The sequence below is a fragment of the Aotus nancymaae genome, unplaced genomic scaffold (genome assembly GCF_030222135.1).
Source record: "Aotus nancymaae isolate 86718 unplaced genomic scaffold, 86718_ANA_hifiasm-v0.15.2.pri h1tg000059l, whole genome shotgun sequence".
Classification (NCBI taxonomy): Eukaryota; Metazoa; Chordata; class Mammalia; order Primates; family Aotidae; genus Aotus; species Aotus nancymaae.
The window spans coordinates 1,321,495-1,336,599 of record NW_026988473.1 but is presented as its reverse complement, the minus strand read 5'-3'; the positions used below and the strand labels follow the sequence as shown (position 1 = coordinate 1,336,599).

The window sequence follows — 15,105 nt, the reverse complement described above, 5'->3', positions numbered from 1 at the left end:
GATGATGCAAAAATTAACTCAAAATGGATCATAGAACTAGAGATAAAGCTATAGTAGTTCTGGAAGGAAACAGGAAAAAGTCTTTGTCTCGGAATTAGGTAGAGATGGTTTAGATACATTGCCAAAACCCAGTTCATAAAACAGAAATTGACAACTCAGACTACACTAAAATTTTAAAATTCTCCTGAGACTCTGTTAAGAAAATTAAAAGACAAGCCACACCACAGACTGCCAGAAAATATTGATAACGTGTAAGAAAAGACTTACATCCAGGTATATGAAGAATACTTAGGCTGAATATGGTGGCTCATGCCTAGCACTTTGGGAGGCTGAGGTGGGAGGATCACTTGAGAAGGCCGCATCTCTACCAAAAACCAAAAAAGCCAGGCATGGTGGCATGTGCCTCCCAGCTACTTAGGAGGCTGAGGAAGGAGGATCACTTGAGCCCAGGAAACATGAACAACAAAACAGTAATTTCTCCTCTCACAGTTCTGAGTGCTAGAAGTCTAAGATCAAGGTGTTGGTGGTGCTGGATTCCATCCAGAGGTACTAAGGTGTTCCTCCTCCAGCTTCTAGCAGTTCTTGGCATTCCTTGACTCGTGACCCTCTCTGCATCCTCTTTACATTGCCTTCCCCTTTCTGTGTCCGTCTTGCCTCTTCTCTCTTCCAAGGGTACTTACGATGGCATTTAAGGCCCACCTGGATAAGCTAGGATAATCTTTCATCTCAAGATCTTTAATTAATTATATCTTCAGAGATCCTTTTTCCAAATGAGGTGACATTTGCAGGCTCTGGGTATGAGAATGTAGATGTGTGTTTTGGGTAGGGGAGCACCATTCCGCCCACCCCTTAGCTAAACCAGACAAACAGAATAGACAGTGCTCAGTGCAGTATCAGAGCAACTGGAAGTTGCACACATTACTGTTGGGAATGCAATGTCATACAGCCACTTTGTAGAAATGTGTGTCAGTTCTTAGAAAGTTAAACATTTATAATGTCACCCAGGATTCTTACTCTGAGTATTTACCCAACTCGGATCATTCCACCTGTAATTGTTTTCCTGTAACAAGTAGGTTATAATGAGTATAGATTGAGCTTTATGTAGAAAAATTTAAACCTTTTAAATAGGAAATAATGTTGATTATCTAGGAAAAATTGTATGAAACACATACAGGGCTGTTCATTAATAACATCCCAAACTGGCAGGGAATGTGGGTGTCCTGTAATCCAGAGGTTGGATCCCTTTTGCTTTCCAAATTTCCTGGTCACTTCAAGACTTGTTATTGCATAATAGTTACAAGGACTTAGGAGGTTAGAATGGGAAGAAACCACATGTAATTTTTTACCTGATACTGTAGCTGTTTGAGTTGCAGGTTATAGAGGCTGAGCCTCATGGAGGTTTTATTAACCCTCTTCAGCCTCATTATACTTTCTTCCTAGTCTTTCTTCCTGCAGCCAGAAATGTTGATACAATCATTATTATACAATCACTAAGTAAAGACATACATGATTGATACCTTGAATGATTTGTTGCAATTATAATAACTAAAATTACCTTGCTTTGTTTCAAGATTTGAAGGCCATATAGAGATCTGCCCACCAGGCATGAGCCATTCAGCTTGTTCAGTAAACAAGAGTGTTCTAGAAGCCATCAGAGGAAGACTTGGATCTTTTCATGAACTCCTGCTGGAGCCACCCAAGGTAGGGGAGCTATCTTAAGCATGGCTGGCCAGCCAGTAGTTTGCTTTAAACAGCCATTTGAATATATATGGACCTCAGGAGTGACAGAACTGGCTGTGGTCCACATGTGCAAACTATGTTACAAGGTATACTGCCAGTTATTTTTACTGCTTTTGAGTGGAGAATGGAGAATTAAACAAAATATTTGTCTGCTTAAAAAGTTTACCTTTTCATTCTTCTGTAAATTCTTGGGTACTTACATGCTAATAAAGAAAAAATTTTCTTCTTGTAGCGTATTATTTTTGCATGTTTGAGGAAAAGCTAATCTTTCAGAAATTGATCTTTGAAATTGTGTTTTCTTACTCAGAGTTGGAGCAGTATATGTTTGATGAACAGACGACATTATCTAAGAAAGAGTAGGTTGAAGTTTTAGTATACAATTCGGAGAGAATATGACTTGGGGGGTTAGTTTTTCAGTACAGAGCATCACATGTGCTAATTTTAAAATGACTGTTTCCTTAGTGGAGACACACAAGAGTTTTGTCAGCAGTCTGCAAATGTTCTTTCGCCTCTTGGATTGGTACAGATTTAGATTAGGGCAAGAATCACTTGCTTTTGGAGTCTAGGGTGGAAGATTCAGTTCCATGTTAGTTCTGTTCCCAGCAACAATTCTTAACTTTCCTTTTTTTTCTGCCCTATATGATTGAATCTAGTGTCCCATATAGTGTGTATCTCTGTAGTTACTACTGTGCGAGTTACTGGGAATTTAGAATGCTAGTTTCTCACTTCTAAATTAGATATTTTCTGTTTATTTAACTGTTTGGAGTTGAGGAAGCACAGAATAACTTATATAACCCAGGGAGTCTAGTTCATATCCAGATCATCTTTTCAGATACTTGATGCCACTGGGTGAGCAGGTCGTGGTTCCACCACTGCACTCAGAGTTTGCATTATTCTGCTGGTTCCATTCCAGCCACATCATCTTATCTGCGTTTGGCCTGTGTTGGATGTGGACCATAGTGTTGGTGCTTGCCCTTAGGGAAAGTGCCTCTGTTGGTGTTTGATGGTGACGGTCAGTGGCATCCTTCATGCCAGTCCTGGGAAGAAAAACAGAGTAAGGAAAGAAAATGAAAAGATTTAGAAGCGGCGAGAACATCACAAGTGGAAGACAGAGGTGGAAGAAGGATCCGAGAGGGAGGAAGGGCTCACCTGTGTCTTAGGTGGCCTACCCATCTTCTTTCTGGGTGGACAAACAGGTGGCATCTGGTTCTTGGCCCTGATTCAGAAGTAAAAGCAGTGTCTTGTTTGGACTTCTCTGTTACTCCTAGGACTGTGTGAGTTCTGTTCATACCTGGTTTTGCTATACGATGTGGTCTATAAGTAAATTCATGAAGTTTTTTACAAAACCTGCCAACTAGAGCTGTTTTCCATAGAGAGTAAAACTGTGGGCCTTACAGCTCTTGTCAGTCCTCGGGAGGGTGGGAGCCAGAGAGAGCAAGGGTGCTGATGTAGATGGGGAAGGGCAGAAAGGGCAGCCTGACCTAGGTTGTGATGTGTCACCCTGGCCTCTCAGACTTCTAAAGTTAGGAAATGTTCTGCTTCTGTCTTTTGTGATTTCAGACTATAGAAACTCCTGTTGATGGATAGGAACAGGTTTAGATTGATCACATTTCAGGTTTGTGATTCAGAAGCAATGTCTGAATTTGCATTTTTATCACAGATTTGGCAAAGACTGAGGATTGTATTCCAAAACTACTTGTAACTACTATTTTTACTACTACTACTACTACTACTACTACTTTTCTTCTTTCTTTCTTTCTTCTTTCTTCATCTTCCTCATTCCTCCTTCTTCTTCCTCCTCCTCCTTCTTCCTTTTTTTTTTTTCCCAAGACAATGTCTCTCTCTGTTGCTTAGGCTGGAGTCCGGTGGCACAATCACAGCTCACTGCAGTCTCAACTTCCTGGGCCCACGTGATTCTCCCACCTCAGCTTCCTGAGCAACTAGTACTACAGATGTGCACCACCACACATGGCTAATTTTTGTGTTTTTTGTAGAGACAGGGTCTCACCATGTTGCCCAGGCTGGTCTCAAACTCCTGAATTCAGGTGATCCACCTGCCTAAGCTTCCCTAAAGTGCTGGGATTATAGGCGTGAGCTACTGTGGTCAGCCATACCTTCTTTTATTTTCCTGGGGTATTCTGTAGCCTTCCACGTTCTTCTCATGACAGCTTAGAATGTTGAGGCAGGGAGACACTTGATTTCTTATAACATTTATGGTCTGGGGAAATAACTTGATTTTTTTTTTCTTCTTCCTGCTTGGTTATTTCATTATATCTTAAAGCTATCAAGAGGAGCTCTAGATTTTGTTATGGGTGTAGAATTCAGGCCATGTTGTTAACAGGGTTAAACTAGTGTCATGTCTTAGCAAGTACACCATTTGCTTGTTTGTTTTACTGAATTTAATTGGAAAGCTTTTTCTTCTTCAGAAAAGTGTGATGAAGACCACATGGGGTGTTCTGGATCCTCCTGTGGGGAATACCCGGTTGAATGTGATTAGGTTGATATCCAGCCTGCTTCAAACCAATACCAGCAGTATAAATGGGGACCTTATGGAGCTGAATAGCATTGGAGTCATATTGGTGAGATTTTCCCTGCTCACAGACATTTTGATTTGCCATTGACATTTCACAAATATTTAACCAAGTTACAATTATACAGATTTGCAGTATGTCAGTGACTTTTCTTGATCTGAGCATAAATGGTGTTTTATATAGTTTTTGCCTTGAGTTTGTCATAAATTTCGGATGCTTATAATTGTTCACTAGGCATCTACTGTTGCTTTGTATAAAGAATTGTAACATAGGATTTTGAAGATGATTAAGAGACATCGGCCTTTCCCTCATGCTCTGCCTCATGTGGACAGTCACTGCTGGGTACAGCATTGTTTTCTGTTCATATTTATCGAGGGGACAAACCTTTGTCTTCTTGCCACTGGGAGATATCTATATAATGTACCTGATGCCATATGGTCTGGATTGACTCTTCCTTGAGACAGTTAATAGTCTGCTTATCAATGGAAGGAGAAGGAAAAGCCAGGATTATTGAAGTTTTCCTGACCCCTGAATTCCCCAGTTTCAGAGTTTGTGCTTAGAATCCACAGGCCCAGCTCTGGAGCCCCTGCTACTTCTATCTTTGCTGCCACCCACAGCACAGAAAGCACAAGGGTTAACACTTCAGGTTTCACAAGACATCTGGTCACATCATATATTTGGGGGAGATTTAGGGGTGTTTCAGAGGAGGTATTTGTTCACTGTGTGACAGGCATTGTAATGTTCACCTTATATACACTATTCAGGTAATCCTGGGTGATCCCCAGGACACTCAGGTGAACATTATAATGAGAGAGAGGATGTGATTTTCAGATCATGCCCAGAGAGAGGATGCATTCCATGGCTGGTGAGTGGTGAAGCTAAGATTTGAATTCACCCAATTTCAAACCCATGCGTGCTTTATCAGCCACATCATTGTGCTTCCTAGGTCACCTAGATATTTTTGTTAGGTTTCAGCTTTGGGTTAAATCAGTATAGAGCATAGAAAACAGGAGCTATTTGGAAAAAGAGATGAAGATTTAAAGAATTACAGTTTCTTTGATAACTAGTATGGTCATTGCCCTCTGGGGACTTTTTTGTCCTACCATCTAGTGTATAAATAAAACTCCAGGAATATAACTTTCTGAAGTCATTGTTCACTGGTCCCTCATTTTATGAATAGAAGTATACAGTTATTGTTAATTTATTCTGTTAATCTTTAGGACTGCTTTTGAGTGGTCATAAATTTGATGAGACTACTAGAGGAGTCATTCTTTACTTTTTCATTCTGAGATTGGATAACCAGACCCAATCATATCCTGAATACATACTTGATGCATTTTGTGCTTTTAGACATTCTTTCCTTTTTGTAATGCTATTACCTTTTCAAGTAATTTGAAAACCCTTGTACTTCCAGGAGATTCATGGTACTGCCTCTTGTACCATTTGTTTTTACTGATAATTCTACGTTCTGTATGCCGGAGTTGAGTCGTGAGCACCTCAAGACTGTGGACCATATTTTTGTGTACCTCTGTCTGCCATATTGCATCTAGTACAATACCCTGTACAAAAGCCATCAGTAAATATTTGTTGCATCAATGTGAAATTCTTTTTTTTTTTTTTTTTTTTTTTAAATAGAGACAGGGTTTCACCATGTTGGCCAGAATGGTCTCGATCTCTTGACCTCGTAATCCGCCTACCTTGGCCTCCCAAAGTGCTGGGATTACAGGCATGAGCCACTGCGCCCAGCATCAACGTGAAATTCTTAAAAACTTAAAATTATAGAAAATTTACCATACTTAGTATTTGTGTTACTTGCTTTGAAAACAAAAATATCCTTTTCTCCTTGAGAAACATGCTTTTGTCTTTGTATGTTTGTTGCTGTTTTTTTTTTTTTTTAATAAATTCCATGCCAGTTCTGTGGCATGTCAAATAAGCAGATAGCATGCCATTTAGGCTCCAAAGTAGCATTTCGAATTCCTGTGTAGTCTCCATTATTCATGAGGGATACCTTCCAAGACCCCCTTTGGATGCCTGAAACCACAAATATTGAACCCTATATATATATACTATATGTTTTTCCTATACATACCTGTGACAAAGTTTAATTTATAAATTAAGCACAGGAAGAGATTAATAACTAATAATAAAGTAGAGCAATTATAATACTATACTACAATGAATGTTATGTGAATGTTATCTCTTTCTTAGCATGTCTTACTGTATTGTACTCACCTGTTTTCAGATCGTTGACTATAGGTAACTGAAACCCCAGAAAATGAAACTGGTTATGCGAGTACTAATGTGAACTCGTGTTCCTTTTAACTGGTCCTTATGGACTGAGAGCACATCATTTTTACTTTATTAAATCACTGTTCTGTAAATATATTAAAGTATTGGCTTAAACATTGAGGTAACTGAATAAAACATGGTTTTTCTTTTTTGTAGAACATGTTCTTCAAATATACATGGAATAACTTTTTGCATACACAAGTGGAAATTTGTATTGCACTGATTCTTGCAAGTCCTTTTGAAAACACAGAAAATGCCACAATTACTGATCAAGACCCCACTGGTGATAATTTGTTACTGAAACATGTAAGCTTATTTGGTCTCGTTTTTCTCCCACACTCTCCTGGTTATAGCAGTTTTCCACTTGACTGTGACATGAATTGAGGTTTAAGGGCTTGAGATTAGATTTCAGAGTCTAAATATTTAACTATCATGTATTCGTTTCACTTTTAACAAATGATTATAGAAATCAAGTACTTGACAAATAATGATCAAATGAACTGTCTTGTAAGGAAAAAACTAAATGGCCTCCTCATGTGTTATCATTAATAGATTTGAAGGTATATAAATATTTTGACAATTTGAAGAATCATCGGAAGTTAAATACTCTGGAAAACATTTGCACTATTATTTGGCAGACTGAAAAGTAATTTCTTTGCCAAATACATGACTGAAAGTCAGGAGAATTGAGTTCTCTGTAATGTTGAGAGTCTCTTCTTGGGGTCTCTTTTTCTCTTCTGTCAAATATGAGATGATTCTACTAAGTCAGTCTTCAGATTTCTTCTTGCTTGGTAGTTCTGTGGTACTTTGAAAATTTCTAGCTCACACTTGGTTTACTCTCAGACCTAAAATGTAGAAAAGGGTGGCTTGGAATAGCTAAGTCTTCGGGAAAGACAAATGACACCTGGGTAAAACTGGCATTGCACCTTCCGGTATTACAGCTCTCAGCAGTTGTCACTGACTTGCAGAATGTTGACAAAACACACCTGTTTTTAATATTAATGCAGTTAATCATCTGGAAGTAAGTTTTGCTCACATTTTAAAAGTATAAGTATTACTTTGGATTCTAAGTTAAATTTTTGCCAAGGCATAATTTTCTTTATTCCATTTTACTTTAAATCAGGTTTTGTATTTCTGGTATGAGTTTTCACAACTAATAAAACCTAGCTTTGCTTTAGGTTAACTACACTACCTATAACACTGAGTTTCCCAGTAGATGATCTGTGGAGGGTGTGGATCCTGATTTGAATCCCTGTAGTGTTCTGAGGGTCTGCAGTAAATTCGTTATCATATTGCATTTGGGTTAGCAATATTGAGCTTGCTAGATTATGCATACTACTGTTGTCTTTAACCTAGAGTTCTATTTTACTTTAACGTTTTGGTGCTTTGAAGTGTTAACTGGAATAATTCTTTTTTATTCAGCTTTTCCAAAAATGTCAATTAATAGAACGAATACTTGAAGCCTGGGAAATGAATGAGAAGAAACAGTAAGTAAATTGTTTTTTTGAAAGCATTTAGTTTGATTGGTAATATGAAGAAAATAATACCTTCTTGCCCTAGTCAGAAAAAAATGGAAATAATTACATGATACTGGCCATTTTACAATTTAAACTTTTCCCGAGATTATTTCATTGTAACAGTTATTTTTATAATATTAATAATTTCTTGTTAGGTCCTCTTGTTTTTGGGGTGAAACCAGTGAGTTTGGAAGGTTCCCCACCTCTGTGCTGCCTTTGAAACTTACTTCCTGGTCCTTTTTGAATGGCTGTTGGTCTAAGAGTTACAAGGTTCAAGTTAAGTCCTTGATGATTTAACTTAGTATATTTGTCCTGGTCACCTTATACCCAGAACAGAAGGTATCAAATACATATTCTCATTGTAGGGAAGAGTCGCTTTGTGCATGGACCTAAGAGGGAAAAAATTGCTCAGTATTTTCTTTTTAGAAAATGTTGTTAGCTGATTGGCAAGGTGATGTGAAGTATTAGTAGCTTCGTTACACAAAACTTCTTAGAGTAACAGCACCTAGTGCTCTGGGAGCCTTTTTGTCACCCCGTAGATTCTGAAGCACGGTGGCATAAGGGTGTGTTTGGAAAACACCCTGAAGGCATGCTTCTGTGTTTGTTTTTAAGACAGGTTTATTGAGATTTAATTCTCATGTGGTAAAGCTCATTTTAGATGTACAGTCCTAGGAATACTGACTGATGCTTGAAGTCACCAGCACCACCACTACAGTCAAGACATTTCTGTCAACCGCAGAATTTCTCTCATGGTCCTTTGTGGTCGATGATTTCCCAGCATTCTTGTTACATGTCTCTGTGTCTCCAGGAGCAATAAATGACTCCTGGGTGTCAGCCTTACTTTGTGAGGTTTGATTTTTTTTTTTAATTGCTTAATAAGCACTGCTGGGGTTTTGATTTGGCTTTATGTGGGAAATCAGCATTTTGTTCGTTTGTGGCAAAGGGCCAGTATTGGTACCTCAGATACATTCTTCTAAGTGGAGCTCTTTGGAGGTGCTGTTTGTGGCCCAGTTGACATCTCTGGTTGTATGTCTGACCTCATCTTAGCTTCTGTGTGCCCTACCCAACTTCCAGTTTTCTTGCTGGCTCCTCATCTGACCAGGGCTGAGATATTCTTTGTGCCTGCTCTCCGTGTGAGCTCTGTTCTCTGGAGGCCTGGTGAATACCATTCCCTCCATCTGGAGGGACTCTGAAAGAATTTTCCTTGTTTCCTTGGACACCAGCCTGAAGCACATTTGAAGCCGTGGGCCACCTTGGAGGTGGGCCTTTGTTTTTTTTCACTTGCATACTTGAGGGAGTGCAGGAGAGTGACTAAGAAGTTGCCTGTAGGTGGCACCTGGAGCTCTGGATCTTACTGAAGAACTTAAAGAAACTGAGCAGCTCAGGGGAGATCAACCCTGGCCAGGCACGGTGGTACATACCTGTAATCCCACTGCTTTGGGAGGCTGAGATGTGAGGATTGGTTCAGGTCAGGAGTTCACGACCAGTCTGGACAACATAGGGAGATCTTGGCTCTACAAAAAATTAGCCAGGCATGGTGGTACTTGCCTATAGTCCCATCTACTCAAGAGGCTGCAGTGAAAGGATTGCTTGAGCCCAGAAGTTTGAGGCTGCAGTGAGCTGTGATTGCACTAGTGCATTCCAGCCTGGGTGACAAGCAAAACCTTGGTCTCTAAATAAATAAATAATCAGCCTTGTGCTTTCTTACCTTTAGGCACCCCAGGCCCTCTAAGATTCTCTAGCAGATACTTTATTTTACAAGCAACGCTTCAAGCATAGGATGGTTTTTTCTTTTTATTTTTTAAATATTTTTAGTATGTCTTCTGAAGAACTATTCTCTAAGCAAAAGTCTCTGCAGCGTTCCCTGCTGTCTGCAATCAAAAATCTTTCGTTTCATAGGGCTTAAAATCTTGGCACTTTGTAAATAGGCAGCAAAATCAGACTGATATGAATAATAATCGCTGCCTGTTTACAGAGTGCCAAGACTTTAAGCCCTATGAAACAAAAGATTTTCAATTGCAGATAAAAAAATTTATATATATATATATATATATAATTTTTTTTTTGAGATGAAGTCTTGCTTTGTCACCCAGGCTGGAGTGCAGTAACACAATCTTGGCTTACTGCAACCTCTGCCTCCTGGGTAGAAGCAATTCTTCTGCCTCAGCCTCCTGAGTAGCTGGGATTTCAGGTATGCACCACCACACCTGGCTAATTTTTATATTTTTAGTAGAGTTGGGTTTTTGCAATGTTGCCCAGGATGGTCTCAAAGTCCTGGCCTCAAGTGATCCACCCACCTTTGCCTCCCAAAGTGCTGAGATTACAGGTGTGAGCTCCTGTGCCTGGCCTGATTTGAATTTATTTAAATGTAAAGATAGATCATGGTTGGGAAGATGAGACCAGAAATGAGAAAAGGACAAGAACTAAGTTTATTTGCATATGTTCAAAATGGCATATGGTCAGGTACCAGTTGACTATCTCCTGTCTTGGCCAAGTCCTCAAATCAGCCAATATCTGAACTTGAGAAATGTCATCGGTAGAGAACTATTTCTGTTCATTGATGTAATAAATTTTTTTTATCTTTTAAGAAAATGAACCAGCAGAATTCTCATCTCAGCTCATTGTAATCTGATTAAGATTTGAAGAAGTTTCATAAAAAAAGATATAAAAGAAAGTCATAGTAACGTTAGGCATCAGTGAATGTTTATTTGATCTTTTAAAAATAATGTTATTGACAGTGATTATTTTTGATATTTGAATAAACTGTGGCCTGTTGACTGAGGCTGCCATATAATCTTTGACAATTTCAGATCCCTTCCCGACCATGCTGCATTCTGGCACCTTCCATTCCTTCCTTTTTCTTTTCTGTCTATTGTCGTCATCTTCAGTGCCCTCGGTATTTAAAATGATTGCTTAGAAGTCCGCAGTACTTAGAGCAAGTATTTCATCACTTCATCCTATCAGGAATCTAAGTATTTGTCCTTTACCTCTTACCAGGGCTGAGGGAGGAAGACGGCATGGTTACATGGGACACCTAACGAGGATAGCTAATTGCATTGTGCACAGCACTGATAAGGGCCCCAACAGTACATTAGTGCAGCAACTTATCAAAGGTAAGTTTTTGTGAAATTGTAATTACATTTGTGTTGGGTTGCAGAAAGGATTTAGGGGTCAAGTAGAAATTACATGTAGCATTTTTAATCGCAATTTGTGGAACTTCTTTATATTTGACAAATTATCTGTTTGAATGAGGTTCTTGAGAATGTGTTTGAACAGTGTCGTTTTGGGCTGTGTTGCTGTGCATACAGTTAGCATGCAATTAGCATTGGCAGGCCTGGCTGGATTCAGCATACAAGAGTCACCTATTGTCATGCTTAAAGAGCATTGCTCAGTGAATCATTCTTTTGAGTACTGTGAGTGTGAAGTACTCACATGCTAGCAGTTGAGCCACTTCAACTATGATTTTTGCCTTTTATTTTCTGAAGGCCTCTATATAGCCTATGAATTAACTTCCTTTAACTGGAATATTAGGGCATTTTATCAGCATTTCTTTGATATTGCTATCACTAAAATGAGGGGTATTAGCTTCTAAAGACTCTTTCTGTACAAGCATTTCAGTTTAATCAGCCCAAGCTTATTTGGAAGAAACTGTATGGATGCTTTCTACACTGGCCCCAGGCCATGAGTCTAATTCCAAAATGAGAGCATCTGAGGAGCTCTGTGTACTCTGGGTTTTTGTACCAACAGGATTACTAGTCCTGAGACCTGTTGTGAATGTGAACAATTTTTTAACATCCATGGTCCATGATTCATTCTGAGTTAAAATCATTTCCCAGTGGATCTTCCATTTTTCTCTTAACAATATTTGTTTGTTCAAGAGGCTATTTATTCCCTGTTGAGTGTGCACTAAAAGTACATTTGTCACCCAGAGATGGAAAAAGTGGTGTGTGCCCACTTGTAATTTTGCTACTTGAGAGAAGTGTAAGAGGTATAAGCCGCCTCCTCGAGCCATTTCACCATACAGTTTATGTCCTAACTAAGAAGACATGGCCATGTGATATGATTAAGTTTTTAGATCAGTCTTTCCTTTATGGAAGCTGTTTGCCAGGTGGTACGTGTGTACACTTGCGTGAGTGTGCGCACATGCATGGTTGTTTTAAACCAGAATTATCAAATGACAACTTCAGTAAGGCCTCCAAAATTACATCATGGTTTCATTTTCTCCGAAAAGCAGTTGTTTATCCTTTTCTTTAACATTTCTCTAGAAGGTAGAATTTCACTATTATACCTGTATCTGTGTTGGCCCACGACACAAATATTTAGGAAACATGATCTTGGAGCAATTTGAGAAGCCATACTAGGTTCTGTGGAACATTCATTGGCCAGGTACCAATGAGAGCATTTCAAGAAAGTATGCTGTCATTTCCAGCATTTTCTAAACTTAACTTGACCATGGAAAGATTCCCTCCCACCCCCGATCCCTGACACCTTCTTAAACACCTACCACTGTTCTCAGAAAAGCTCGTTGGAAACACACTTTCCAGGTTAAGCTTCTGCCAGAACATTTTTAGAAACTTGTTAAGTTCACAGAGCTACCTTAGGGCTCTTGGCCTAATCAAGCCTATACCATTGGGCAGGGGATTCTGGTTCCTGAAAGTCCGCGGGATTTGGGCTATGCAAGGTTTAATTCCATTTCTCTAAGAGCACTGGGCTGGCTGTCACCCAGTTTCTCACCTGATAGGGCCTGCTCACCATTGATGAACCAGGTGAGTAGGCCCACTTTTATATTACCTGTTTACTTTATTTGTCTCTGTGGAGGTCATTGTGGTGATAATGCTTTTTTGCTTTTCTCACTCTGAAGATCTTCCCGACGAAGTCAGGGAACGATGGGAGACGTTCTGCACAAGCTCCTTAGGAGAAACTAACAAGAGGAACACGGTAGATCTAGTAGGTTTTACAAGGTTACATTTTTATTTTTTCAGTACTCTTAGCCTTTGCCCATTTATTCAGAAAGATGTAAAAGATAATCCATTTGCCTCAGTCTGTGAGCCAAGGATGAGTTCTTACCACTTTACCAGGAAGAGAGGTCAGCATTCACAATATTCTTGTCCATTTGTCTAGTCCACTCCTAATTACCTGCCTGGGATGACAGAAAGATATTGAAAAGCCACTGATTTCTGCTTCACGCCCTCCTTAGTGCCCATTTGCCTCCGTGCCCTGCTGCCTAAGCACCTCAGCAGAACAGCCTCTCGCTTCCTTCATTCTGCTGGGTTTGTGGCCACATGCCACAAATAACCCTGGGTGCTTAGGAAACCGAAGGATTCATTTGGATATTTTTCTAACATTATTGAGTTGAGTATACCCTCGTTTTATATCATTCCTAATGGGGGAAAATTTTGTGGATGACTTTGAAACCCCAGCTTTAAAATTTTGTACCAGAATTGGTACTTTTAGCCAGGGAATAATGGCATTGATAATTTTTTAAAAAATTATATTGGACTTTGGAATGTATTTTTTGTTTTTTTTTAACGCATTAAGTTTTAAGGTAAGTATTGCTTTGTTCCTGTTTTAAAGATGGGGGAAGCATTTCCTTTTACAAGCACACGCCAGCTGATAGTCGAGGAGTGGCCTTGGCTGAGAAGCAGCACGTGACTCAACATTGAAGTGTTTGTGTCTGGCATTTAATTCTAACTTTCAAATTTAGCAGTGGCAGTCTTGAATTTCTAATATGTAGTAACACTTTGTTAGAAATTCAATGATCTCGCAGCCTGAAACAAGAGGGAAGAGCCTCTGAAAGCCAGAGAGCAGCCACTTGGTCCTTCCGTGTCACTGCTGTGCTTCCTACTTTGTCGATTGCCTAAAAACATGGTCATCCTTTTCCAGACTCCTGACCGAATCATGCCTTTTAAGCTGGCTATAATGATAAAATTAGGAAATAATAAGAGTTGGAAGAATTATGAAGTTGAGATAACTTAAAAGGGGACCATGTGGGCCATTTAATTAAAATACACCTAAGGCCTAATAGCCTAGTGTCTCAGTGTATTACAGCCCAGCAGAGAAAATGACATTAGTATTGACAGCCCTGGATCATCAAGGAAGGGTTAAGTCATTTTTAATATTTTACCCATTGTAGATAGATACCCAGAATATCATTTAACTTGAGTGTTCCAGATAATCAGGATTTTTTTGTAGAATGCAATTGTCCTCTCCCATATGGTTAAATCAAACCACTTAATTTGAGAAGCTCCCATGTTGTTTCCTTTGCAGGCAGTATCGTCTCTTTTAAGGGGATTATTGTCTTGTTTCTTACTTACAAAGGAGTATTTAGGAATATTCTGATTTTGTTTGGGAAATTTCTTTTAAAGTTATCCTTCAATTGGCCTAAAAGGTAGAGGTCAAAAATGTCCAATTAAACTTGTTATCAGACTTTTAAACAGTCTTTTATCTTCGGTAACTCAAGCATATTTCTTTTGTGAGCAGTTCTGTAGTAAAGAAGGACTTCATTACAATTCAGATAATGCTCACTTGCTTTATTATGCTGTCAGCAGATCTGCTATGTGATTGCGTGTCAATGTTACTACATATATGGAGGTGGTCATGCAGCAAAAAATAAAACATTCAGCCCCTGGTAGACTGTTGGAAAAAATTATTTTGGGCTCCATCTGTCACTTAAATTGTGTCTCAGTTCTTCTTTGCTTGCTGTACCTTTCTGCCGTCATGCTTGGACTACGTAATCTAAAGTCAAACAAAATGATAGGTTGGCTTATATAGCAAAAGTGGTTAGATTTATAGAGCCCTTTAATATTGCCTATATCCCCTCTAGAGTTAGCCCCACTCCATAATTTTGCTGTCTACTGAGACTTTCAAGTGGATCTCAAGACTTCTTCAATTCTTTGTTCCCAAGCCCTTTCTCAAATACCACTTCCATTTAATCCTTCTAATAGGGAGTTTTGCTTTATAGTATTGTGAGGACTATAGCTATTCCCAGTGTTTAATATGCTTATGTAGTAGGTCTAGGCACCAAGGAG

The 15,105-nt window shown here is 39.1% G+C and overlaps 1 protein-coding gene across 15 annotated transcripts in view; it reads left to right on the top strand.

The window, feature by feature from the left end:
- Window positions 1–15,105, top strand: part of PPP6R3 (protein phosphatase 6 regulatory subunit 3) — a 153,480-nt gene that overhangs the window by 102,369 nt on the left and 36,006 nt on the right. For all 15 annotated transcript variants that reach the window (XM_012452960.3, XM_064364660.1, XM_012452975.3 and 12 more), the window contains 6 exons: window positions 1,572–1,701; window positions 4,167–4,319; window positions 6,717–6,866; window positions 7,983–8,047; window positions 11,075–11,190; window positions 12,939–13,024. In XM_012452960.3, coding sequence (XP_012308383.1) covers window positions 1,572–1,701; window positions 4,167–4,319; window positions 6,717–6,866; window positions 7,983–8,047; window positions 11,075–11,190; window positions 12,939–13,024 — 700 coding nt within the window. The remainder of the gene's footprint in view (window positions 1–1,571; window positions 1,702–4,166; window positions 4,320–6,716; window positions 6,867–7,982; window positions 8,048–11,074; window positions 11,191–12,938; window positions 13,025–15,105) is intronic.